This window comes from Neofelis nebulosa, chromosome 10 (assembly GCF_028018385.1).
Source record: "Neofelis nebulosa isolate mNeoNeb1 chromosome 10, mNeoNeb1.pri, whole genome shotgun sequence".
NCBI lineage: Eukaryota > Metazoa > Chordata > Mammalia > Carnivora > Felidae > Neofelis > Neofelis nebulosa.
In genome coordinates, this window is record NC_080791.1 from 72938094 (window position 1) to 72966057 (window position 27964).

The 27964-nt window shown below is 48.9% G+C and overlaps 1 protein-coding gene across 10 annotated transcripts in view; it reads right to left on the reverse strand.

Moving 5' to 3' along the window:
* Window positions 1-10471: 10471 nt before the first annotated feature.
* PLEKHA7 (pleckstrin homology domain containing A7) overlaps window positions 10472-27964 on the reverse strand; it is a 224331-nt gene continuing 206838 nt past the window's right edge. For 4 of the 10 annotated variants that reach the window (XM_058688366.1, XM_058688369.1, XM_058688373.1 and 1 more), the window contains 9 exons: window positions 24942-25130; window positions 24725-24842; window positions 22621-22724; window positions 21801-22001; window positions 18845-19003; window positions 16494-16627; window positions 15576-15718; window positions 13896-14006; window positions 10472-11968 (listed from right to left, as the gene is read on the reverse strand). In XM_058688366.1, the coding sequence (XP_058544349.1) occupies window positions 13906-14006; window positions 15576-15718; window positions 16494-16627; window positions 18845-19003; window positions 21801-22001; window positions 22621-22724; window positions 24725-24842; window positions 24942-25130 (1149 nt within the window). In that variant the 3' untranslated portion in view covers window positions 10472-11968; window positions 13896-13905. The remainder of the gene's footprint in view (window positions 11969-13895; window positions 14007-15575; window positions 15719-16493; window positions 16628-18844; window positions 19004-21800; window positions 22002-22620; window positions 22725-24724; window positions 24843-24941; window positions 25131-27964) is intronic. The other 6 variants (XM_058688368.1, XM_058688372.1, XR_009249814.1 and 3 more) reach the window with 5 other exon arrangements.

Sequence of the window (27964 nt, forward strand, 5' to 3'; positions counted from 1 at the left end):
TTACTCTAGCTATTACTGCTGTTGGATCTCATCTAGCCTCACCTCTCACCTTGCAGCTTCTTGACCGCCCTAAGACAGGGTTCATATGGGAAACGTGGGATCTGGAGATGTGAGGGACACCCTGTCGGGGAACCCTTGGTCAGTGGGGGCCCTGTACTAGAAGATAAGTGGTTTTCTCTTTCATATCTCAGATAATTTTGAGGTGCATTTTACATGGCTCTTCAGAAGGCCCCTGTAAGATTGAGCCCAAGTTTCCCACAAAAGTGACCAGGTTGAAAAGACTTCTGTTGGTTTCCTCTCTTTCCTTCCCATGTCTGCTCCATAGAATCATTTCCCAAATAAACTATCTTCCTGCAAGCTTTTGCCTCAGGCTCTGCTTTCTAGGGGTAACCCAAGCTAAAACAGGTTTATATTCAGAAAAATCAACAAATCAACAGTAAAAAGATATACAATTCCATAGAATAATGACAAGAGTCCAGGTAGGTCCTTCACCAAAAAAGGAAATCCAAATGGTCATTGAACATTTGAAAAGATACTCAATATTATTAATCAGAGAGATACTAATAAGCCTACTTCATACACATCAAAATGGCTAAAATTAAAAAGAAAGTTCTATTGCATATATTATCTACTGTTGCATAAGTTACTCACAAACTTACCAGTTTAAAACAATAAACATTTAGAGGCACCTAGGTGGCTCAGTGGGTTGAACATCTGACTTTTCATTTTGGCTCATGATCCCAGGGTTATAGGATCAAGCCCCACATTGGGGCTTGCTTAAGATCCTCTCTCTTCCCCTCTGCCCCTCTCCCCTGCTCATGCTCTCTAAAATTAAAAAAAATAATAATAATAATAAACATTTATCACACAGTTTCCATGAGTCAGGAATCTGGTTAGCTGGGTGCCTCTGGCCACAGGTCTCCCACAAGGCTATAATTAAGATGTCAGCTAGGGCCACAATCATCTCCAGGTTTGCCTGGGAGAGAGGACCCACTTCCCAGGCTGCTGCAGTCTTCAGGTCTTTACTGGCTGTTGGTCAGACATCAGTTCCTTGCCCTGCAGGCCTCTCCATAGGTTAGCTCTCAACATGGCTTCCCTCACAGTAAGCTAGTGAGAAAGCAAGGGAGGATGTCCAAGAAAGAAGCTAGTCTTCTTGTAACCTCATCTTGGAAGTAACATCTGTTGTATTTTGTCTTATCTTCTTCATTAGAAGGGAATTGCCAGCTCCAGCCCACACTTAGTGGGAGAGGCTTATGCAGGGTGCAAATACTAGAAGGCAGAGATCATTGGGGGCCATCTCAGAGGCTGCCACCAGAGTGAGGATGTAGAAGAACTCATACATTCATGGTAGGACTATAAATTAGTACTCCTACTTTGGAAAACAGTTTTGGCATTTCCTACCTAAGTTGAAGATATGCTTATCTTACAACCTAGCAACTCTACACTAGGTATACACCAAAAGAAATATGAATGTACATGTACCAAGAGACACAGACAAAAATGTTTATAGCAATATTATTTGTAATAGCTCTCAACTGGAAATGCCCAAGTGTCCTTTGACAGTAGAATGGATAAATATTTGTCAAATATTCCCATGATGAATACTGTACAACAGCAAAATGAGTGAAATAGAGTTACATGGATGAATATCATAATGTTTAGTGAAAAAAAAAATCCAGACACAAAGGAATACATTCTTTATTAGTTCATTTGTACACATTTCAGAAAATAAACAAAACTAAGCTATAGAATTTGGTGATGCCTAACCACAATGAGATACCACATCACACCAGTCAGAATGGCTGACATTATCAACTCAGGCAACAACAGATGTTGGCAAGGATGTGGAGAAAGAGGATCTCTTTTGCACTGCTGGTGGGAATGCAAGCTGGTGCAGCCATTCTGGAAAACAGTATGGAGGTTCCTCAAAAAACTAAAAATAGAACTACCCTATGACCCAGCTATTGCACTACTAGGTATTTATCCAAGGGATACAGGTGTGCTGTTTCGAAGGGACACATGCACCCCAATGTTTATAGCAGCACTATCAACAATAGCCAAAGTATGGAAAAAGCCCAAATGTCCATCAACAGAAGAATGGATAAAGAAGATGTGGTGTGTGTGTGTATGTGTGTATACACACACACACACACACACACACACACACACACACACACACACATACCTACAGTGGAATATTATGCAGTGATCAAAAAGAATGAAATCTTGCCATTCGCAACTATGTGGATGGAACTAGAGGTATTATCTTAAGTGAAATTAGTCAGAGAAAGACAAATATCATATAAGGACTTCACTCATATAAGGAATTTAAGATACAAAACAGATGAACATAAGGGAAGGGAAGCAAAAATAATATAAAAACAGGGAGGGAGACAAAACATAAGAGACTTAAATATAGAGAACAAACAGAGGGTTGCTGGAGGGGTTGTGGGAGAGGTGATAGGCTAAATGGGTAAGGGGCATTAAGGAATCTACTCCTGAAATCATTGTTGCACTATATGCTAACTAGGATGTAAATTAAAAAAAAAAAAAAAGAATTTGGTGGATGACTGCTTAGATAGCAAAACTATAATGAAAAAGCAGGTAAGTGATTACCACAAAAGTAGTCTTTCATGGGAGAGGAAAGGCCTACGGAGTGGGAAGGAGAGTGGGAGGGTCTTTTAGCAAACCTTGATGTCTTGACTGAAGTAGCAGTTTGTTTTCTGATCATTACTGCATTGTACATTATTTTGTGTACCTTATATACGTGTGCTACACCTCACCCTAAAGAAATCTTTCACAAAACCACACACATCCTCTTATCCAGCCGCGCACCAGAAGGGGCCCAGAAAAGGGGCCTGGCCTAAGTGCTCCGTGTATATGAGCCAGGACCATTTCAGAACTGCCACAGGCGGGAAATCCTGTCTGCCTCACAGACACTGGAAGGAAAGGAAGGTCTGCCGTTAGCTGCAGCATTTGGCCTCTCCTCCTGAGAGGGCCCAGTCTCTCACAAGTTCATGGCAGGAGGGAGCAAATGGAAAGGGGAACAGGAATGGTTGAAGGGACCTCTGGTCAGGAGTCAGGGATAGGGAACCCTTTTCCAACAGTCACTGGGTCTCAGCTCTTAGAGACAACCTGCCTGCCCCACATGACTTCAGCAAGCAGCTGCGAAAATCCTCTCTATCTACCTCCCCCCACCAGAACTTCAACGAAAAGGTCAAGGGAATTTTCCTCCCCTTTAAATGGAATGAATCTTTCTTGGGCCCAGAAAGAATTATTTATCAGGTGTTCATGGCACTCCGAGTGCCTTTATAGGGCCCAGGCAGCCGTGCTCTGAGGCACAACAGACAACTTTCTTCCTGAAAGCTCAGTTTATAGGCCAACTTCAAAGCCCAGGTCCTCAGAGCAGGGCACAAGGCTCCAGTTTGGGAATTGACATCAAAGGGGCAGGCACGAGTTGATCTGATGTCGGGTGGACAGCCGCAGGGCTGCAGGGGGAGGCCTCAGAGGATTCTCCTGTCCTCGGCCCCAGGAGAGTTCAGGGACATAGCCTGGCAGTGAGTGGCACAGCCTTGTGAATCCCAGCTTCAAAAGCCCTGGGCCATTTTTACCTGCTGCAGGAACCTGTCTAAAATGGCAGACAACAGTGGAGGGCAGCAGATTGGGGATGGCAAATGACCTCAAACCTGTTTATCCTGCCAAATCAGGGAAAGGAGACAGTAGAAATGTGGAAGAACCACCCAGAGCCCTGCTGTTCACAGTAAGCGTCATACATGAGGGCAAACCAGCATGGTGAGCATTAGCTGAGTGCTCCCACACCAGCGACAGTGCTTACGGATGATCTCATTCAGCACTCACAATCACCCATGCAAGGGAAGTACTATCATCCCCATCTTTCAGAGGAAGAAACAGAAGCTTAGGGAGGAAGTTCAGCAACTTGCTTAAGGTCAGAGTTAATAAGGATAGCTTTGAGTTCTACCATCCCTACTCTTACCTACTACTCAAGGTTAAAAAGAGGGTATGAGGCAGGCTCTCTGGGGGCTAGAGTATAAAATAACAGAAGACAGCAGAGATAGGTAAAGTCATCCGAAGAAGACAGGAGGCTCCCTGGCCGACAGGCCTTGACTTCTTTCATTCGCTCATTATTCAACAAATCATTTCTTAGCCCCTTATGGCAAACATTGTTCTGGACCCTAGGGATAATTTGACCAAGACAATGCCCTTGCTCTCATGAAGCACATATTCTTGTGAGGAAGAGAGAGAATAAGCAAACAAGTAAAGAATACAAGTATGATATGTATTAAATGATTATAACTTAAATGCAGGTAAATAACATGGATTTTTTTTCTAGTGCTTCCTATGTGGCCACAAACTGTGCTTAGCATTTTCTGTGTAATAACATTTGATTCTCACAACTCTATTCAGGTAACTGCCAATATAAATCTTTATTTTACAGGTGAGAAAACTAAGGTATGAAAAAATTAAGTAATTTGCCCAAGGTCACAGCTGGCAAAATGGAGCAACCAGGGTTAGATTCCAGGCAGCCTGGCTCCAGAGCTTTTGCTTGTTACCTCTGCCTCCTGACTGCCTCCTTTCCATGGTATCAACCTACTCATAAGACACTGGCTAAGTCATGGCCACATAGAAAGGAAGCACCTGAGGGGTGGAGCCATCCTATTCTGTCTCAAAAGAAGCCCTGGCCAGAAACATGGGCATCGGGTCTATAGGATGGGGGCATCCTACAGCGGAGATAGGACCTCAGCTGATGCTGCTCAATGCCATGAGGACTGTCCAAGATTGCCCTGGTACCAAGACTGTGCCAGGCAACCTTCCAAGGAAGACTTGGACTCGAGAAGTCAATGTGTGTGTGTGTGTGTGTGTGTGTGTGTGTGTGTGTGTGTGTGTGTCAATGAACACCAGCAGCCTGGCAGTTGGGTTCTCACCCAATTTTCTCCATCTGGCTTCTGAGCCCAGTGAGTATGATCATAGCCCTGAGAGGCAGCCCAGCTCTTGATGCTGAAAAATCTGGTTTCCAAGCCCCCAAAAACCCAGGGACTGATGACCAGGTCATGCATGCCAAAGCAACACTTCTCCATGGGATCCCCAGGAGATGCTCACTGCCAAATCACAGGCATGATGGCAGCTTCCACTTGCTGAGCTGTATTACTCACTAGGCAATGTGTGACGCACCCTCCTGTAGGCCTCTCTGCAGACTTTCCATGAGCTCATCGTTCTTACCAGAGGCAACTCTATTTCAAGTGATCCAGAATCCAGGGCCACAGAAAAGCTCCTCTTTCCAAGGTAACAGCAGTCAATGTAGTGGTTGAAAGCTCTCTGGAGCCAGATACAAGCTCAAACTTCTACTAGTTGCTTACTAGTCTTGGAACCACTGTGCCTCAGTTTTCTCAGTAGTACGGGAATAATAATACCTGCAACCTGGGTAGGATAGATTATGTGACAGGATCAAAGAAAGCCTAAAATCTCAGGGGATGGATAAATCAATGTTTATTTCTCACTCCTGCAAAATTAGCTGTGGACCTTGTGGCCTCTCCTGGGCAGTCCCTCCCAAGTGGAGACTTAGGACAAGACTTGCATCTTGTGGCTGCACTATTCAGAATATGTGACTCCCAGATGGCCACTGCAGGGGAAGAGAAAGCTGGAGGGAGCACACTGGCTCTTAAATGCTTCAGTGTGGCTGTAGGAGAATGAGAAAAGGATCTCATGGCAGAGAGTCTCCAAACATGGACACCGTCCATTCCTTCCCTTCTAGTACATGCATGCCACTCCACCCTTCAGGAGGCAGACTCTATTTCCCTCTCCTTTAATCTGACTAGCCTTGAGCCTTGCCATGCTCAAGAGAATGCGGAGAAAGTGACCTTATGCCATGCCAGTCCCAAACCTACTCTTCAAAAGGCCTGGAAGCTTTCTTGCCCTTGGAAGCCAGCTCAGATCCAAAGTCCAACTTCCCTGAGACCTTCCTGCTGTAACAAAGACCAAGCAGCCACTTGGAGAGACTGTGTGAAAAGATGGAGATGCTCAGCCAGCTCTCAGCTCATTAGCCATCCCAGCTAGGGTGCCAGGCACTTGAGTGAAGAACCCCTCTTGGACATCCCATGCCTACAGTCACTTGGAGAAAATCTGCCCAGCTGAGTCCAATCCAGAATGTAGAATCAGGAGAAATAAGACATGGTCTGGGGCCAGTTTACTTACACACCAATAGAAAGAGGGGAATGTGTCCCTGAGGCAGGGGAGGAGTCATAAAGAATGCCTGAAGCAGCTTCTCCCGAGAGTGAACCAGAGCATGCACAGCCCTGCTTTGGGGCCCAGGAGTCACAAAATTAAGGAGCATAAGATCTCCCATTCATATATAGAATGTGGCCAGGGGTTGGCCAGAGAGAACTCTGTAGAGAGAATCACTCATCTGGCACTTTGGGGGTCTGCAGCCTGGAGAGGGAGCGGCAAGCTAGGCATCTCTCCTAGAGCACCTTGGGGTGCTGGCCTTGAGACCAAAAGGCATCAAGAAGCTGCAAGTGGAAGTGCTCCAACCTGACAGGACTATTGTGAGCTCATGTTAGATATGTCTGGGGACTCTCTGAAATGACCCGGGAAGACCTGGGCAGAGGACCCCCACTGTGGGCAGAAGGGGGCAAAGGCCACAAAAGCTGTGCTGTTATGGTCATCAGGACCTCATGTGTGCCCACCTGTCTAGCATGGTCCTAGGAAACACAGGTACCAGCAAGAAGGCCTGAAAGTGATAGCCAAGAGGAATCTGGGGAGGGCTGGAATTCCCATGATTGTAGGCAGAGAAGATACCGAAAGAACTGCTTACTACTGTGATTCTGACTCCGCAGGCTGCAGTCTTCTATGGCTGGGGATTTGGCAGGGACACTAAAAAAAGTTTTGCTGAGATGCCCAGACTCTACACTCTCTGGACATAGAACCCAATTTTCCAGCTCTTTCCAGAGACAATTTTGCCTCTGAACCTGGATTTGAGGTCTAGTAAGGAGGTGCTTTCTAGATCCAGGAGACCTCTAGAGGCAAACAGGGACTTGGACCAACAACAAGCCAGGGACTTAGTCAAAGGGGGCTGTGTGCCTTCAGTGGGCCAGGAGAGCCTTGCTATGTATAGGGAAAACAAGACTTTGAAGCTTCCAGGGCCCAGGACAAAAATGGCAAGAGGGACCACTGCTACAGCCCGCAAAACTAGCAAAATGTCCCAAGATATCAAGTCAGTTAAGGATTGAGATGCAGCTCAGGGCTCAGTGAGAAAGCATCTGTGACTGATTAGTGATGTCAACCCCAAGGACTGAGGACAATGGCAGCCTCATGTCTGACTCTGTGACCTCAGCCAAAGGACTGTGTCTCATTCCTTCTCGGTTCTAAAGCAGAGTGTGGGAGAAAGCTAGCAGCTGAGCAGTAAGGAGCCCCTTATTCATGAGGCCCAAACCCTCATTTATCAGGAGGAGCTTTTAGCAAATGCTTCCTAGCTCTCCATGTAAAAGTCTTTGAGAAGCTCAGCTGGGAAGTCTCTTCTCTGTCCCCTGAGCTGTCTCCAGTGAGCCCAAGAGAGGTCCTTTTTAGGGTGCTGCTCCAAAGCACAGCCCTTCCTGGGCTCATCCGCACCCTCCGACCATGACGTGCACCCTCTGCTGTGCGGGCAGGTCCACCCCACATGTGCCCTGGCTCCAGCCTCATCTGCATTTAACATCCCTTGTTGGGCTGTGGCAGAGAATACTCAACAGACTCATATTAAAAATGCCCTTTAAAATTCAAAAGCTTTGAACTAAAGAAATATCTCGAGAAGTTTTCATGGAAAGTTCAGCTCCATGGGTTCAATTCACTACACTTAGATGCACCTTTTCAAATAATAGGGAAAAAATGTAACAGGGTCAGACCCAATCAATATGCTTGTTCAAACAGAATTGCAGGGACTGTGATGTGCACACATTTTGTACTCTGCCTTTGTACCCTGCCACTCGCTCTGAAGAAAGGTTTCTTTGCTCGGAGAGCAATGAAAGTGATAGCCTTTGGAGTGGAGGCGGCAAAGCAATGGCGTGTTTATGGGGCTGGGAGGGGCTGCCATTTTTCACAGCCCCCCAGCCTTGTCTCTTTGTTCTTTTCATAACGGCTTGAAACCCACATGGGCAAAGTCCCTCGCGCGCCCCAGCGTCTGATGCTGAATCAGAAGCAGAGGGCTCCCAGAATTTGCCTACCGTGTCTCAGAAATGTGATTTGTGGATTAGACAAATAATTTGCTGCTTCTTTCCCACCCTTGGTGCAAACACAAAAGGACTGCGGTTGGGGAAAAGGGGAAAACTTCCAAAGTCCAAAATGGGCTCTTGTCTAGCTGAGCCAGGGGCCACATTCACCCCGCACCCCTGTCATCTCCAAACTGACTTAGGGCATATAGAGGCTTTCCTGGCCTTGGGCTGCAACCTATAATAGCCAGGAAAATCCTAAAGAACCCAGTTTTACTGAAGACCACAGCCAGGTGGGTAGAGCGAAGCAAATAGGCTAAGCAGAGTTTCTATTCTCACAGCCAGACACGAAGGCAGGAAGAAAAGTGAATGATGGGGAGCAAACAAAAGGTTTTCAGCATCTATATCAGCCTGGGTACATCTACTTCACATGCACTCATAAATGTACGTACATCTCAGCTTCATCAGACTAGACCCCAAAGTGTTCTCATTGGTTCTTGCTAAAATTAGATAGACATCCTGGGCTCAGCCTGGGCCAGTTTAAAGTTACAACTCAGGAAAGGATGTCACAAACAGATGCAGGAGCAGCACACTCACACTGTCAATCACAATGCCCTTGTTTAAAACTCTGCTCAGGTCCTGTGGTCTTGTTAAGAAGCAAAGCTCAAATCATTTCCAGAGTGGTCCCCTCCTGGAGGGTCCCGGTGAGCACGCACTTGCACAAATGGCCCCATCTTACCTCAAATAATGAATCCTCTTGAGGGGGTTGAGAAGGGGCCAGGCCACGTAGCCTGCTGACACATGTTGTGTCTAAACCACACGTGCTCTTCATGAAGTCTGAGTTGAAGGCCTGTCATGCCCTCTGTAGATGAAAGTTTGGTTCACAATTCTTAGAGAAGAGGCTACCCCTTCTCCTGGCTGAAGCTGGAGAGAACAGAGTCACCATGTTCACTCCTACACAGGATTATATGTGTGAGACAGAAACTGAGACCATCAACTGATGAGTGACTAAAGAAGATGTGGTATATATACACAATGGAATACTACTTGACGATGAAAAGGAATGAAGTCTTGCCATTTGCAACAACATGGATGGAACTAGAGGGTATTATGCTAAGCGAAATAAGTCAGTCAGAGAAAGACAGGTATCATATGATTTCACTCATATGTGGAATTTGAGGAACTCAACAGAGAAACATAGGGGAAGAGAAGGAAAAATGAGATAAAAACAGAGAGGGAGGCAAACCATAAGAGACCTTTAAATACAGAGAACAAACTGAGGGTTGCTGGAGGGAAGGTGGAGGGGGGATGGGTTAAATGGGTGATGGGCATTAAGGAGGGCACATTTCAGGATGAGCACTGGGTGTTATACATAAGAGATGAATCACTGGGCTCTACTCCTGAAGCCAAGGCTACACTGTATGTTAATTAACTTGATTTAAAAAAAAAAAAAAGTGTCTATGTCTACAGACAGCCACCCTGTGTGTATTGGCTCCTGTACTTTTTTTTTTTAACTTTTGCACTCAGTTATTGAGGAATCTCCACTCTCCCCATCACCTCCCCCTCCCCTGCCCAACCTCTTTCATCTGTTATGGGGATATCTCTAAGTAATGCTTAAAACCAGAGTATTTTTTATTTTAAAATTCAAAAAGAGATCAGCAGCTAAAAAGCAGCAGTGTCCTCTGTTCAGAAGGCTTTGGAATCTATTTTCCCCAGTTTAAATAGTTGGAGAGTCACTCTAAACCTTGGGTGCTCTTCTTTGGCAATAGAGAAAAACTGCCATAACAACAAACTTGGAAACACACACATCCCTAAACTGAACTGGCCCCTTGGCTTCTGTTTTAAGCCTACATCACAAGTCAGAACGAATTAAATACAAATCCAGTTTGCAATGGTCCGTCACTAACCCGCCTCACTGGAAGGAGCTGGAGGCGTGTGGTTTGGAAAGGGGCCCATGGCGTCACTCCTGCTATCTTGGATTGCCAAACCAACCCCACATGGGAGTCCACAGCCCTGCAGCCCCTCGACCAGGGTTGGGTGGAAGGCCACTGTGAGCAGCTGCTGAAGCCCAGCCAAGGGCCCCAAACACAGGCCTTCTTCCCCCCGGGGCCTCCAAAGTCAATCAAGTGTCAAGGAACTGTCAGCAGGAGAAACTTTTCATAGGTCACACAAGCAGGATCAAGAGCTGACACTGGGGATTTTCCAAAGAAATGGAAAAAAACTAACACAGGCCACCCATGAGAATATATAGCCAGCAAGAAGCAGGAAGCATATCGGGTTAATATTTTAATCTGTTCATCGCCATTTTTTTTTTTTTTTGCAAACCATTACACCTTTATTTAAATTAACTTTTTTCTTGCAAAATATTAATTTCATTTTTCCAACAAAATCTTATAAAGGCAAAAATAAAATCTTATTTTGGCAAATGTCATGAAATTGATACTGGCAGCATATGGAGTTAGTTAAAAATAGACGACAATTTCTAAATATAGTTAAGATTTTTTTTTTTCTGACCACAGTCAAAGACAAATTTTCATTTAAAGTGTGGCCCCACCCAATGGAGTTTTTTTTTTTTTTCCTTTAAACATCATTTTCTGTATGCAGAATATCATGAGCTCATGATTTAAATAAAGGGCCACAAACACTGTGCCTGGCTTGGCACAGCCTCACTAGAGGCTGGAAGTCAAGTCAAAGTCCTGCTGCTGGCCTTCAGGGATGGTGGGGGCACACTGCCTGCCCTCTGGCCACCAGACCCACGTCCTGGGGAAGCTGATCTAGGTTCTCCAGGGAAGGCAACAAAGCCCTATCACAGCCCAGCGTGGAGTCAGGGAGTTTTAGGTAGACGCCACCCAGTGTGAAGTTTATTGCTTATGATACAATAAAAGGTGCTTCCTCTCACCTTTTCTGTATTTCAAGGTGTGTGTGTGTGTGTGTGTGTGTGTGTGTGTGTGTGTGTGTGTATATATATATATATATATATATATATATATATATATATATAAATTTTTGTTTTTAATTAAAGCAAACTGTTCTGTTTTTCCCAAGAAGAGCCCTTTGCTGAGAGAACCCATGGACAGGTCTGGAACCAAACCTCTTGAATACACTATTGCCCCTAAACCAAACCCAAGGGCCAAGGTATGGACTTGGGCTCCACATGCCACCCTGGTGGAATCTCCTCCTCCAGAGCTGGTCACCAGGCCAGGTCAGGGGCAGCTGACCTCTGCAGCTAAGGGCCCCTCTTCCCCCAGATAACATGCCAACAAGCCTAACACTGGGCTCCCCTGGAAGCACATTTCAAATGCAACCTTCACCTGAGTTCACTGGATACTGGACTGGCCTCTGCCCGCCCGCCCTTCTCCCCTACCCATACCTACCACCCAAATGGTACCTGAATCTGTATGTGCAGCTCCAAAATCCTGCATCCTCACCTTTCCAGCCACTCAGTCCTTGAGGTGAACATTAGAAAATATATTCTGATTCTAAAATACAGCATCAGTATTTTACAGTGTGTATCAAAAGTGCCTTTGTCATATGTAAAAAGGAGTCTGAACTAGTCGGTGGGGGGGCGGGGTGGGGGGTGGTGGTGGTTAGGACCCAGCCCTATAGTGAAGTTGTGGCTGCTCCTTCCTCCAGCCAGAACCCCTGCTGAGCTGGAAGGGGTTTCCTTGGGGGAAGGAAGATCAATCTTCTCGGAGGAAACTGGTTCCACTGGGCCCCTGGCTTCAGACTTCTCCTTTGCACGTTGGGTCACGGGTCAGTCACTGCCTGGGCTGGCAAAAAGCACAGGAGACAGTGAGAGCCTGGCAGGATCCCAGCCCACATCTGAGGAGCAGGCAGTGGCATGTCTGCACACACACATGACAGGGAATGGCAGGCTAACAAGACAGAGCAGCAAGAGCAGGGGGCTGGGGCAATGCGGCCGCCGCTGGGGGACCCTCAACTTCTAGGATTCATGGGCACTTGGCCTCACCCTCTCTCTACCCTTACCACTTCTAGAAGGATTGCCGGATGCATAGTGACCCCTGATCTGACAGGGCAAAAGGCCCGAGTAAAGAAAACCTTGGGGTCCAGTTCTGGCCCTGCCCTTCATTCACTGAGGGACTCTGTAATGCTCTCAGCCTCCATAGGTCTTGTTTTTTTCACCTAAAAACAGAGTGGTTATACCCACCTCCTAATGAGGATTTACCCTAACACGAAGGTAAACACAAATGTGGATGCACTCCGAAAAAAGTGTTAAAGGCCTATCTCACAATGACAGGGGTGTCAAAAGCCAGGAGGAACAGAGCCTCTCCCCTGCCTCTCTGTGGCCTGGGGTGGTGTCACCAAACTCAGATCTCCAGGAGAAATCTACACACCCTACTGTGGCCCCAACAGGTCCCTGTGGCCTTTACAAAGGACATGGCTGAAGTATTTTCCTGTGGTTCTTCAGTCACGGGGTCTCCAATGCATACTTCCCAGGAACCTGGCCCAAGTAGACCAATCTCTTCCTTCCACCCTCAGGCTGGCGGGGCACCCAGGCTGGGGGTCACCTGCTGAAAATCACAACCCCAACCCAATGCACACACTCTCCATCCCTCCCTTCTCCAGACACCTAGAGCGCCTTGAGGTGGCCCAGATGAGTCCATGGTGATGGAAAACAAAGGCTCTGAACTTGCACTTCAAACTCTGGCTCTGACACTTACAGCTTCAACTCCTTGGGCAAGTCCCTCAAGGTCTCTGAGCTTTATTTCCTCATCTATAAAATGGGGGTGAGTATCTTTACAGGGTGGTTGTGAGGATCGAAGGAGACGCTTAGCACAATGCCTGGCACATAGCAGGTACTCAACAGGTACTAACTGTAAGTACATACAAAGGAAAGAGAGGGAAAACCCTACAAAACGCCAGCGATATAGAACGTCAGGAAGGGGACTGCAGAGACTTCTGGTTGGACCCTCCCCTGTCCAGGTCAGGCAACTGGCCTCAGGCCACAAACTCACCATAAGACTGAACCAGACACTGGGGCCTCCGGGCTCCCAGTCCGGTGCCCCTTCCCAAAATCTCTCCCTGCCTCTCGTCACTAAATGCTCTCATGGGCAGGACCCAGAAAGAGTGGTGCCAGAACATTCTGAATAGCGGAGGGCCAACTTCACATTACCCTGGGTGGCCTCCCCATGAAGCTTCTCTTCTTCTCCCTTTCCTGAAGTGATGAAAAGGGCAGTCGTAGTCCTTGCCCTGACACCAGAGTGAGAACCCATCTCCTCACTGGGTCCCAGTTTCCTCATCTGTAAACCTGGATTTTTTTCTAGTCTTCCAATTCTTCTAATTCTCCGGCCAAAGCCCTGAAAGGCCGAGCGAGACGAACGCTTCCCTTCCAACACCCCCAATCTCAAGCTGCAGCCTGGCCTACACTGAGCCCTTGGGGGCACTGGGCTCCCTGCAGAAAAGAGAGCTGCGTGGAAGGGGTACAGTTCTGGCTTCTATTTCAGGGAGGCAGGGGGCTTGGATCACATACTCTTAACTGAGGTGAATCCACTGAGAACGGAGTTCTTAAAAACTATCCACCCCCACCCACCTGCCAGTCCATGTCAGTCTCCCCAGCGGCCGCCTTGCCAGCAGAAGGAAGTGTCAGCAGACGGCACTGTCATCAGCTCAGCAGCAGAGAGAGCAGGGAGAGCATGCTCGATGCTAGGGGAGTGGCAGGCCAGGCAGGGCTCTTACTTGGAAGGTGTTAGACAAAGGTGTAGTGGAGTCCGTTGCTTAAGGGGGGGTAAGGTGGCACCGTCCTGGAGGACAGGGGGGCTTTAGGCGGGAGGAGGGCCAGCTGCTGCGCTAGACGGGCACACAGGAATTAAGCGGGGCGTTAGGCTCCTTGTCTGCTCCTGCAGCAACAGACACCCCACACATGGCGGGGCTAGAGTAGCGTGGGCCACACCACCCACAACTAAGGGCCTGGGTGGTGTGCCCCGGGGCCTGTGGGGGCCTGGCTGGGACTGGCCTGCAGTTCCCAGATATGCTTCTGAGCTGGAGAGAGGGAGCAAGAGTATGGAAAGGCTGTGGCCAAGGTGGCCACTTGGTGCGGAGGTGAGGGAAGCCCTGCTAATTGCCTGCAGGGTGTGTGGGCATGCTTGCCTGCCCGCAGTGAGGAAGCAGAGATCCAGGTGGGTAGGGCAAGCACAGGCCAGACAGGAGGGCACCTTATGGTGGTTTGGGGGAGACTTTCCATGCTAGACCCTTCAACATGGAGAGGAGTCAAAATTACTAAGATGGGCTACAGGGAGCCCCCAGGATCATTTGGAGGAGGGGTCTAGGTGAGTCATCTACTGTCTCCCCAGCCACAGATGCCTCACTAACCACCTCTCAGCCCATTGAGCAGGTCTTCAAGGGAGAGAAGACAGCAGGGAATTCAGGGACTCTGCAGGATCAGAGCATAGGGGTGGGGGAGATGGAGAATAGGCCTCCCCTTGTCCAAGGTCACTCCCATGGCTTCTTCAGGTGCTGTTTAATCTCTGGTCCCCAGACCAGACTCCCAGGGCCAGTCACCTCAGGGCCCAGCAGCCGCTGGGCTTCTGGACCTGCTGGCCAGGGTTGGAGGGCTGGTGTGTGTGTGTGTGTGTGGGGGGGGGGGGGGGTGGTGGTGTATTGTGACACCGCTTCACGCTCTATGATCACTCCTTCCCCACTTAGCCAAGACACACAGTGGCCTCTGCATCTGGGGACAAATCTTACTAAGTGAACCGGGAGGGCACACATGGGGAGGGGAGATATGGGTGGAGGGAGAAGCCATGAGCCTCTTTCCTGGCTGAGAGAGAAAGCCTTTTACACACACAGACATGCACATGTGTGCATGTGCACACACACACCTTCCCATCCCACCGTGTTTTTTCCCCACTGGCCAGCAAAGTCCACTTCCCAAGTCCTGGTCACTGGCATAGGCCACCCTGATAAAGTGGACAGTGGCTTTGATTTGGGGAACAAAGAAGGGGCTTCCTTTGCCTCACCCCAGCAAGAAATTCAAGCACCACTGCTTTCCTGCCCCTTTGTGAGGCCAGAAACCTTACCCTTGGGCCCCCTGGCTCAGGGGCCTGAAAAACCTGTTTTTAACCCACATATGCAGAGAAAGCTGAATAGCAGCACCACTCCCAGATTTAAGAATGAGCTAAAGACATCCTCTCCTGGGCCTCTTTCCTCTGACCCTCCTGAGCTCTGGTTCTCTCTACCACCTGTGCTGCCCCATCTCACCTCCCAAGCCCTGAGGGACAGGAGAACATTCCAACTGGCTCTCAACTACCAAGCCTGACACCTGGTTTTCTGCAGACTCCCTGACAAGCCATGCTGGACTCTGAGCCCAGGAAGCAGTGAGGGGGAGCCGGACTTGGAGGCTGGCATCCATGGCCTCACCTGCCACCTGCTTGCTGCGCTGGGAGGCCTCGGAGGCCAGAGCGTAGGAGATGTTGATGATGCGCTCCTGCTCCTGCAGCTGTGAGTCCAGGTCGGCCACGCTGTTCCGGTCCTGGCCTGATGTCGGCTGCAGGTTGCACATGCTGCAGGAGGGCCAGAAAGCAAGCTATGGGCCCCCACCATCCCTGGCATCTGCCACAGGAGAGGAGGGTCTCCCTGGCCTGGAGACTCTCACCCTTTGAGGGGGTATCAGATAAACACAGAGTACTTTCTCTCCAGACAAACGTATATGTGCTTCTCCCAAACACCCCGTCACAGCTTTGTCCCTCCTTTGGGGGGATCATGGACCTTAAGAAGAGTTACAGCACTGGGTTCCTATTAAATCCTGAAGTGAAAAGGCTAAGCTAGCTCTAAAAGAGAGGCTATCAAATACCAGGTTTACGTTTCTGAAGCTCCAGGGGCTGAGGGGACAGGAAAGCCTTCTGTCCTGGCCTCCAGGAAAGTAGGCAACGCATCTGGCACCTCAGAACCAGGTTGGCTCTGGTCTAGGGATCTATCTGTGTGAGGAACTGAGAGGGTCACCCTTGGGGCTGATCTTCAACTGTGTCCACCTCACTGTCACACTTGGCTCCACTTCCTACCTTTGCCAACATCACAAGACATAGATCTGGGGGCAAAGTGCCAGGATGGCCCTCTATTGAGGATTTCAGGACTTCCCAGACGACCTAGCAAGCTTCCTCACAGATCCACCGGTGCCGTGCTGAGAGCCAGCCTGCCCTTCGCAATAAACAGGGCTTACCTGAGTCAGAGGCCTGGCAAAACACGCACCCTAGTTAGCCTGGCCCAGGGCCCTGCAGTTGAGACACCCCTGGGGTCGGCCTAGCAGGCTGTCAGGACTCGGGCATCGTAAGAGCTGACCTGGAGCGAGCAAGGATGTTGCGGATCTTCTCGGCTTTGCGATACCGCGCCTGCAGCTCCTCAAGGCTGGGTGGCTCCTCAGGGTCCAGCTCCACGTAACGCTCAGGGATGGAGACCTTCTCTGGTTTGGACAGCTGAGGAAAGGACCGGGCAGTGGTGGTGGGGGTCTGAGATATCGGGTTTGGGACTTGCTCCTCTTGCCCGGTCCCCTAGCTCAAGGAGAAACATGGAGCCCACAGAGTTAAGCAACTTGCTGAGATCAACAACAGGCAACTGTGGAGTCGGGATCTGAACCTGGATCTGACTCCAAAGCCTGTGTTCTTTCTACCACACCAGACAACCTCCTACAGGCCAAGGGAAGGGAAGGGGAAGGCAAAACAGCTAGACTGGAAGCGCTCCAGATTTAAAAATGATCATTCTCAATGCCGCCTTCAATATGAGCTGATCCCTGCCTACCTCCACAGCCACACTGATCCACCGTGCGGCCTCTTCCCCTGCTCTTTCCTCTGCGTGGGATGCTCTTCCATTTGCTCCATGCTTTCTGACCTTTTGGACCTCACCTCCAGAAGTCTCCCCTGTTCCTTACCCCGACCCCTGATGCCCCCTCCTGTTTTCTGTTTCTCTCTCTGCTGTCAAGTGCAAGGACCTGGCACCCTGCAGCCCTTCAGCAAATACTCCTTGGATGGGTGGATGGATTGATGGATGAAAGAAAGTGATAATGCTTTGTGCACCTACAAAAGCTCCTCTGATCTAGACAGGAGGCAGCCATGCGGTGTCTACTGCTTGTGAGAGGAAAATGTCCCCCAACTCCCTCCCACCGGTCTCTTACATGAACCCAGCAGCAACCTCAGCCTGGTGAAACCTTGCTTAGACTAAGAATGCTAAAGGCAACTTTTGCATCCCAGGGAATTTCTTCCTCCTCGAACTACAAAGGGACACTAAAATGGGGTTGGTTGAAGCTTCTAAAAAGCTAAATCCAATCCCAGGGTAAATCTGGACTTGAATTAAAACCCATGCAGACCTTTCATTCTGGTGAAAGACGGTAAGAAATAAGCTCTTCTCTGTTATTTCCAATGAGGACAGATCCAGAGGAAGGAAGTAGATTACATTGTAGCAGGAGGGATTTAGGTTAGAGATAAGAAAGGACTTTTTCCCCTGGCTGGCAGGCCAATTAGGACACGATGAAGCATACTTCCGTTGCCAAAGCAACATGCAGAAGCTTCTTGTGTGAATCTGAGAAAGCACAGACCTTTGGCTGTTTCAGAGGTGCCAAAGGGAAAAGGTCTGAGGGCAGGGGACTGGCTTCATTAATCCCTGGAGCTCCAGCTGATCCCAGAACTCAGCAACTCCACAGGTGTCAATTTGTCCATACCCTGCTAAATCTGTCTTTCATGTGGGGAGAACATTTCCTCTTGTGCAGTTTCAGTACAGGCCAAGTCTTCATACAAATATTCGTGGGGTATCTGTGGGCCACTGTGCACTTCATTCAACAGAACTGTCATTCAGGAAATATTTACAGAGCACCTACTATGTGCCAGGCCCTGTGCTAGGTACTAAGTGCACAGAGGTGAACCAAACAGCCATAGACACCATTCTACAGAGCTTACAAATGGCACAATATAGGCCACAGAAGACCGCCCCATGTCTTGAAGACCCTGAGTCTGTCACCCTCTGATTCCTTGCTCTTTCCTTGGGTAAGAGATAGTCCTGACTTATAGAAGACCCAGGGGTTTCTTGCTTTCCTAGGCCTGGCCAGTCATGATTCATTTGTGCCACCAGAGGGCAATAGAAGAACTCAGACCAAAGCTATGCAGGTCTCCTAAGCTCTGCCATGGCTGGAAATTTCACTTGTGATTTTCAGACCTGCTCGCCTCCCACCCCCGACCCACACACCAAGTCTAATTGCTCAAGTTGGCCAAACTGGCCAGTCGCAAGGCCAACTCCTAGTTTTCCAACATTTCCCAACAATAACAACTACCTCATCACATGCCTACTATGTGCCAGGCCCTGTGCTCACAGCTTTCTGATCGTTGCTAATCCTCCAGGTAACATGCTGAGTCACTTTATTCCTCACTACAACCCATTTCATCGTTGAGGAAGCTGAGGCCCAGAGAAGTTAAATGACTTGCTGTAAAGTATAGAGAGAGACAGATTTTGAATCTGCATCATCAAAATACCTGGCTCCTTTTATTGCCTCGAGCTGCTATTCATACATTCTCCTGACCACTCTGAAGCTGAACCCCTGTCCCCATTCAGGACAACACCCCCCAGTGCCACTGGAAGGGTTGGTGAGGCTGCGAGCCCAAAGGCCAGTTCTCCTGGGGGAACATAAAGGAAGCCCCTGCCCTCACCTCTCTGCTGATGTCCAAGTCATAGTCTTGAGGTTCCAGGTCCAACTCAGTGACTGGCATGGCCTGTACTTTCAACCAGCCATTCTCCTCCTTGTCCTTTCTTTCCCCTTGCATGGCCCGTTCCAGCAACTGCAGGTCAAAGTCCTGCTCACGCTTCCACTGGCAACAGAACAAGAAGGTTAAATGTAGTCACTTCCTGACTGCTAAAAGAGCCATGCTTGTGCCCTTTTGGATGGGGCTTGCAGGCATTGGGGTCCTTGGGAAGAGGGCCTGTGACCCATTATGGAAAAGCTGTGTGACCATGGATGCCTTGCTGGGTGCTATAACCCTGTGTAATGGAGAATGAGGCCTCTACCCCTTTTTTATATGGCCTGATTCCAGACTGCTGATTTCTCTCTGATCTGGGCCCCCAGAAAATTCACACATGTACCTCCAGGGCCCAGTTCTAAGACCCATGGCTTTAGACCCATAATGGTCTCCAGGGATACAGGAGGCTTCCAGGTCCAAGAAGGTGACCCCAAAACAGAACTTGGGATACAGCTCCAGAGAAGGGACTGCCCCTTCTGCTGCCACATAGCTTGTGGAAGGCTTTCTGGTTCAGCAGCCAGAAATGATGGAAAAACAAGCCCTGTGAGACCCTGGTAAGCGAGTAGAATAGCCAAGACCCTCTCTAACAGGTACTCCCAAGAGGATACACTTAGGGGTGGAGGATATCGCACCCTCAGCAGGGCCAGGAAGGTCCAAGCAGGAATAGCTAAACTGCTATTTACCCAGGCATCTATTTGGGGCAGATATTTTAAGTTAAAAAAAAAAAAAAAAAAAAACAACTATGTAAAACTGAAATGCTAAATCAAATGCAACATATCCAAGGCTATTCCTCAGTATCAACTATGTAACAAATCATCTCTTCAGAGGGAAAACTAAACTGGCCATTTTAAGATTCAAGCACAACTATGCAACTCTGCAGGAGCCTTTCAAATCATCCCTGCGGCCTACACACTGCCTTTGACCCTGAGCAGGTTGTTGAGAGGAGGAAACAGGTTCAAAGGCTCTTTTTTTCTTGAGCAGACGCCAAGCACATGCTTCTCCATCCCAGGTCACCTCCTCCCTCCCACCCTATACATCTCACAGAGCCCCAAATGGTCATGATTTGATGCCTCCTCAAGTCCTCCCCAAAGCCCCAAACCCATTGCTATACCAGCACATTTCACCCATTCATGCACAAGCTCTCAATATGGACTCCAAGCCAGTGTACTTGCTCTTAGGTGATGATTTCCAATTACAGTATGAAAGGATTAGGCATTTGAAGTTTCAAGGATGAAAAATTAATTTAATGATTCACAAAGAAAATTCACATTTTCTTACACGCTCACAAGTGCCCCAAATAGAGACAAGTCCTCATTTAAACCCAGCCTGATTGTTTCCACAAACAGAAAAAGTTCACTGAAGTTCACAGAAAAAGTTCACTAGATTCTATGATGTATCCTGGGGAAGAACCACGCCAATCCATTATCATTAAGCAACACGTTTATTGGCGTTGATGCAGAGACTTACACAAGTCTTTTTTAAGAGAAAAATTACAAGATATTCAAGTTACGATTTTTAGATAATCTTTCTACATTTGAGACATCAGGTTGTAAAAGGTCAGTGTTACCCCCAAATGACATTTGCTTATAAAGTTTAAAAGTTACCGGCTTTGCAGCTTTTGAAGCTAGGAGTGTCCTGGGTCTTACCCCTTTGGTGTCTGTGCTAACAGCTGCAGAGAGGTCCTCTGAATACAGAACATAATATATCTCGCCATCCATTCAAACTATTAAATACTAGAAACACAGAAAGTTTTCCATAAGAAATTGTGCGATAGGACTGGAGGAATTAAAACTGAACCACCTTAGGATTGGTAGAATTTATTTAATCGTGTGATCTCTGAAGTCTGTGTCTGCTGTCCAGGTGTAAGGCATGGACTTGGATAAATTCATAATGCCCAGACCTCTGCCCATGATCATGGCCCTCAGGCAGCGGGGTTGGCTCAGCCTTACGGGGCAGCTTTTGGGTTAAGTGAATTATGAGTCAGTAGGCCTACATAAAGGGGGCAGCAGAAAGGTGAGTGACACATGGGAGTGCTAGCTAGGCTATGGAGACAAGAGCTGCTATTACAAGCCTGGTAACAAAGAGCACAGGCCAGTTAGAGAATGTTCAATGCAAATTAGAAGCTTCTGTAAACACAATCAGGCAGGATTAGAGAGGCAATGAGCGGTAACACTAAAAGCAAAAGAGCTTGTGCAATGAATTAGGGAAAGAACAGTCTGGCTAGAGGTCTAGGGAAACACGTGATTTCAAACAACAGGGAAAAGTCAAATGGAATGTTTCCCAAAAGGACTGAAGGGGACTGAGGGCAGGGTGCAGTTCCTGGAAGCACCACCAGGAGGCAGCACAGAGTCCCCAGCTCTCTAGGGACACCATGAGGCCTGCCAGCACCACAAGCTGTGGGAGACCACGTGCTCTCAGGGTTGTGGAGCACCACCCTGTGCTCAGTTGCTCCACAGGGCATCACTTAGAGGTTTGGGAGGCAAGTTGGCTGGGGCTCCCCCTCATCAAATCGTATCATCATCTTTCTCCTCCATTCCTGAACTCTGTACACCCAAGTCCTTGATTGAGCTGAGACTCCAAATGCTACCATGGCCTCTCTCAAGCTCGGCTTGGAGAAAAAAACTTGGGACATTTTCTCTGGTTCCCAGGCTCCTGCCGTGACATCCTCACTCCCTCTCTGATTCTGGATCACCCTCTGACCAGGTGACACATGTGGCCTGGGTTGTGGACAAACAGCCTTATGGGGTGTTTTCTGAACCATCCCGGTCGAAGGCCTACTCTCTCCAGGGTGTGACGTTCTTATGTTCGGGGAACTCAGGGAAACTTTGCTCCTGTCCCAGCCCCTCCTGCCTGGACCCTCCTAACATACTGAGCCGAGATCTCCGGGGAGAGGTTGGCTGAGGTAGCGGGACGAGGGCAGGCCCGTCCTCTCTCCTTGGCTCAGCGTCCTCTTGCGCTCCCGGACCAGGGCCTTCTGGTGCCGCTTCATGCGCTCCAGCTGCTCCTCCGCACTCATCTTGCCCCGCTGATGGTCCCCTGAGTACAGACGCTCCAAGGCACTCTTGGGTCTCTGAGGAGCAGGAGGGTGAGAGACAGGGCAGCTAGGCTGGGACACAGAGGACAGCCACCTTGTGGCTTCTCACTCCCATTCTCATTCTCTCTCTCTCTCTCTCTCTCTCTCTCTCTCTCTCTCACACACACACACACACACACACACACACACACACACACACACACACTAGTTGGGCTCCTCTTAGCCATAGAGAACCCCTTTCTCTAAGCATACTCATGGACACAATATCCCTGACTCTCACGGGCTCTCTGGGGAGCACCACATTCTGCACATGCAGACACTGAGGCCCAGGTTCGTCCAGCTGGGCACACATACAGCATGTGATGGGACCAGAACTCAGGGTGCAGACTTCCTGGGTACCCTCCTGGGAGCCTGAGAGGATGCAGAGAAATGTGGAGGGTCCATAGGAAATGGAGAGAGCTGTATGATGCTCTTCTAGGTGGGCAGTGGAAAAGGTATCACTGAGCACATGATGACAGGGACCCTGAGCTCAGCTGAGGTCATCTCAGAGGCCATCCCCGGCGCTCACAGGATTGCTAGTCCATCCACCTCAGAGCCCTTCCCTCTGTGGGTGAGGGAGCAGTGCGCTCCCTGAGAACTTCTCAAGGTCACTCACAGGGAAGGTCACCTTGCTGCTTTCGGCATTGAGACCCCTCCGGAGTGTGACGTAGGGAGCAATGGTGGATGACTGCTGGAGCCTTGACGTGGACCCTGAGAGGCCTTGGTGAGGAAACAGAAGAGCAAGTGTATTTGTGATGGGGTGGACAGGTCACCAGCCCCTCCCTAATCACCTCCCACTCCTGTGAGGGGGGCCATAAGGACCTAGCCAACAACCCATTCTTCTTCTTCCCTAGGGTGAGGAAGAGCAGGCCCAGATAGAGGCCAGCCCAGGAGTGCTCTCTGTCCCCAATAGGGAACAATGTCCCTGGAGACCTGCAGACTACCCTAGTCTTCCCTCACATGCAGAAGACCTGGACAGCTTGGCAGGTAGAAAGGATGAAGGGGAAGGAATGTTCTTCATCCTTTCTTCCTGATGCACTACATGGCCCAACTTGGATGCCCTGCCTCTGTGAAGCCTTCTCAAATGCCCCAGCAGAATCTATTATCCTCTATATCCTTCAGTATATTCCTTGGTTACTGCACTGACCACAATGTCAACATACCTGTTCAACTAGACTGCAAATTCAACAATGCCTGGTTGGTTGAATGACTGACTGACTGACTGACTGAATAAATAAATGAATGAACAGAAAGCAGCAGCACCAAGTATTTGTTGAGCTCTTAACTATGTAACAGGCAGGCACTGTGCTAGGTGTTTTACATAGATTTTGTTCCACTGGCCTTACTATGTCAGCATTACCTGACCATTGTAGAGATGCACAATCTAAGATTCAGAGAGGTCAAGGAACTTGTCCAAGGTCACATGGTAGGAATATCATCGACCATGTGCTTCCCATGTTTAGGGTCCTAGAGCTTACAGAAATCATCTCACCCTGGCTGGCTGGGGCTTTCTCCACTAACACCTATGCTTTCTCCACTAACACCAATTCTTATCAGGGGTGGTCCCTGACATGTGGAAATGGACATCACACTGAGGACACTGCTAGCATTTAGCATGTAGGGAAAAGAATGATTAATGTCCTGCAATGCAAAAAGAATCCTGAGCAACAAAGAAATGTCCTGCCCTAAGTGCCACTGATAAACATCTCTAGGCCACAACGAATTAAGGGAACAGTGCCCCTGGGCACAGTGCCAAGGGTTGCTGTGGCCCACGCTCAGCGAAATCCAGAGCCTACGCCCTCCAGAACCAGCTCCGGCCATAGCATGCCTAGGAAGCATGGTGGGCCAGGAGTCCCATAACCCCACAAGTGCTAGAACCATAGCTGTGTCTCTCTCTGCTTCTGCATCTTGCCAGAGAGGGAAAGCACTTGACTGCCCACCATGGGGAGCAGATAGGAGGGGATCAGGGGAGGAACAGATGAAGGCACATGGTCAGCCTGCTCAGGGATTCCAGGAGACCCAGATGCAAAAAGGTGGAGAGACCTCCCTTGAAGGGGATTTCTGAGGAGAGGGTCTGGCTATGGGGAAAATGGGGGATGGGTGAGCCTAAGGGCCTAAGTATGTTCCCATCTCCATCTTAAAGAGCTAGGAGAGGACAGTGAGGACAATGCCCGATTGTTTAAAGAAAGGACTCGTGGAGTCTCAGAGTGACACAGAAGAGCAAAATCCCCCTGGAAGGCCTAGGATGGCCATACTGGAGTCAGTCATCCAACATCCCTGCCTGCAGGGTACAATGGTCTGAAGCCACAACACTGGGATTGCATTCTGGCCCCTCATGTATTTACTATTTGGTAAGTCAGTTAATTTCTCTGAGACATAGTCTTCTTGTCTCTAAATGGGTATAATAATGGTACTTCCTTCATAGGATTATTATAAATATTAACTAAAAGAATATGAAGTGCTTAAAACAGGGCTGTACTTCATAGTAATTGCTATTACCATTATTTCTGGGGCAGATGTAATAAAAGAGAATCAGGATGTGGGCCAGAGGAAGGAAGGACAGGCCCTCCCTGCAGCCCAAAGTCTCCCCGAGAGCTGCTGCCCATGCTGAGGCCCAAGGCTGCAGGCAGAAGGGTGTGAGGTACCAGGTGAGGGCTAGGGAACAAGTGGTATGGTAGAAGTGGGGGTTCCCAAAAAGCCTCCATGGAGTTTTGCCTTACCTCTGCCTGGCAGGGTCTGGTACCTGCTGTCAGGGCCCACAAGTCCCAGGGAGGGCTGGGCCATGTCCCCACTGAAAGTCGCCAGCTCGGGTTCACTAACGTACGACCGGAGCTCTACCTGTGGGCAGAGTCTGAGGCTGTCATACCTGCCCAGTGTCATACCACCTTCCCTCCCCTTGCTCACAATGGTACAGCCCCAGGGGTCCTCCCTGCTCACCCTGGAGTCCCCATTCACACACAGCCCCTGCTCCCGGTCTCGCTTCCTCTCATCCGACTGCCGCTTAAGGCCCCTCACTGAAGTGTGCCGGATGATGGTGGCCTCCTTTGGCAGAGGTGGCACGGCCGGGGGCTGGTCCTCTGGACTGTAGAGCTCGGGGAGTGGGGGCCTGGGAGGTGCCTCGTCTTCCTGCTCAGAAAAAGAACCAGAACCAGTGCCCAGTGAGAGGGAGCTGGAGGGAGGATGCCTCCCCGTCAGGCATAGAGCAGGCCACACGAGGCCTGCAGAGCATGACTGCTTCGGCCCAGGGATGCCAACATTTCCCCTGGATGAGCTGTGAAGAAGGGGAATGCCTCTGCTCTGATCCTGTTCTTCCCTTCCATTCACTTCTTTTCCATTCTTCAAAGCATAACCTGTACAAAATCCAGAACTCAGGTTTCCTGTGTCCATGGTCTTACTTCACTTGCCAGAAGAGCACCATGGGGGGAGCAGGCTGGTAACTCCATGCTTATTTGTATGTTTGACAGAACCCCCCCCCCCCCCCCCCCGCCATCTACCCCACTCCCTGGTGCTCACACTGAGCTGGCTAGCTGTCCCCACATGGTCTCTGGACCCTTCAACAGATTGGGATCTGAGCAAGGACAGTCTACATCGTCCTGCCCTTTCTATCAGAAATGTGCGTGGTTACAAAATATTTCCTCCTTCCTGACTCAGGCATGAATAAGTAGTCAGCATGGGTGACTCACTGCCTTCCCGCCAGCCCACTCCCTGGCGGTGATGAATGTAACTATTTTTCTTGAAATGGACCCCCACACCCCCCAACAATGTTCTTTGAGAGCTGTGGCTTTTGCACAGACCAACAGCCTGGCCCCTGACTGTCATAAACACCCACCTCTGGAATCAATGACCACCGGGGCTCCTTCCTAAACGCCCCCTTTCTTAGCTTAATTTTGCTTTGTTTTTCAGGATTTGGGAGAGGTCAGAAAAGGGTACTGAAGCTTGCTCTACAAAGGTTTATCAGCATTCTAGTAAAGTGACACAGCTCACTGTTGTGTGAAAACTAAGCTGCCTGTCCCAGATCCCTGTAGGCCCTCTGAGCATCAGTGGCTTCCAACCCTGACAAGGTCTTGGAATCACCGATTTCTAAAAAGCTCCCTGGAAAGATAAACGCAAAACACTGACGCAAACACAAAACTGCCTTTGATCAAAGGGAAAAGAATGTCTGGAGATGGAGGGTGGGAGCAGACACTTTATTATATACTTTTTTTGGTATATTCTGATTTTGTATCCTGTGAGAGTATTACCTAATAAAAAAAGTAAATGATATTAAATTCAAGAAAATAAGCCAAATAAAAATGAAAGAACTATAGCTACACACAATAATATAAGTCTCACAAATATAATGTTAATGAAAAAGTGCAAGATACAAAAGAATACAGTATCACCTACAGGCAAAATTAAAGTGTTTAGACACAGGTAGCAACATTTTAAAAAGAGAAAAGAGGCAAGGAAATTGTCCGAGTCAAGATAGTGATAGTGGCACAAAAGGACTCATAGTCCTGAGGGCTCCAGTTGCTGACAAAGTTCTGTTTCTTGGTTTGGGTGTTGGTACAAACAGGTGGCCTCTTTATCATTTGTTAACTCATATATTTAGGTTTTATGTCCATTTCAGGATATCATTGTTTCACAAATATAAATATAAAACAAGCAAACGACAATAAAATATGGTAAACCTGGTAAATGAAAGGAAAGAAGACCAGCCCCAGGCAGTGACCCTGATGCTCAGTCAGGTTGAAAAGCCCTGTCTGCAAGCCACAGGACCAAGCTGTGAAGAGCCTCTGTGACCATCTATCCCAAGCTGCTTGTTCTGTACCAGGGGAAACTGAAGAAGCCCAGAGAAGGGGTGGGCCTTGCCCAAGAACCCAGTGAGAGAACAAGAACTGGAATCCAGCACAGATCCCCGGCCACCACCTCCTCCTTCTGCTCCCCATCCTGGCTAGCAGGCGTCTCACCTTAAGTCAGGAGCTCTCTGCCCCAGCCATTCCTGCTGTTTGTTTTGCTATTTTCTGTTCTGTGGCTGGTACCCCCATTGCCTCTTAGATATAAAATTGGGAAAGAGACCTCAACATGAAGAAACTCACAGCAACTCAGTCCCAGCACCTGTCGTTCCAGCTCTGGGCCCTGGGCTACGGCAGGAAGCAGGTGGACAGTGAGGACCAGGGTATGGGAATTTGTGTGTTTTAGCCAGCATTGCACACCAACCTTGTCACAGGTCCTAGGCACACCCAGTGCCCAGGCAAAGCTCCTCTAAGCCTTTGTTGGCAAAACCTGAAGGTCCCCATCCCAAGGTCCCCTCTACTATGGCTTCCCTGTCACTTAGGCTAGATCCCTCGTATTCTCCAGCCAAGGCTGGCCTGGCCCTGGAGACACGAACCATCACAGTACCTGACCACATCTTCTATTTCCTTAAAGTCTGCTCCCAGATTCTGTCAAAAGCTTGGCCCTTCTCTTTGCCAGTCAAGCCAAGGTGTTGGCTCAGGCAACCACATGGCCACAAAACTGATCTGAGGAGCTGGGCTGAACGTCCAGTTAGATGGCAGATGGCACAAAGAACAGTCAGGAGATGTGGACTGGATCCACTAATATGGAGATCTCAAGCAAATGTTAACACCTTTGGGCCTCAGTTCTCATATGTGTAGAATGGGATACAGACCTTCCTGTCTATACTCCATGAGGTTATTGTGAAGATCAACTGTATTCTACAACCCACAGAGTGCTCAGCTGCCGATGAAGACAAAATACTCTTGCTGAGAGGAATTCATCACCCACAGGCTTGTGTAACTCCAGGTTTGCAAGGAGTCCTGTGTGGGGCTACCTACCTCTGCATGATGCATATCACAAATTCCACCCTACTTAACACAATCACTTCTTCTTGCTGGACCTCGGTTTTCCCAACTGCAAAATGGGAAGGTTGGGCTAGATCCTCTCTAAGGCCCTTCCCAGTTCTGGGAGTCTAAAGCACA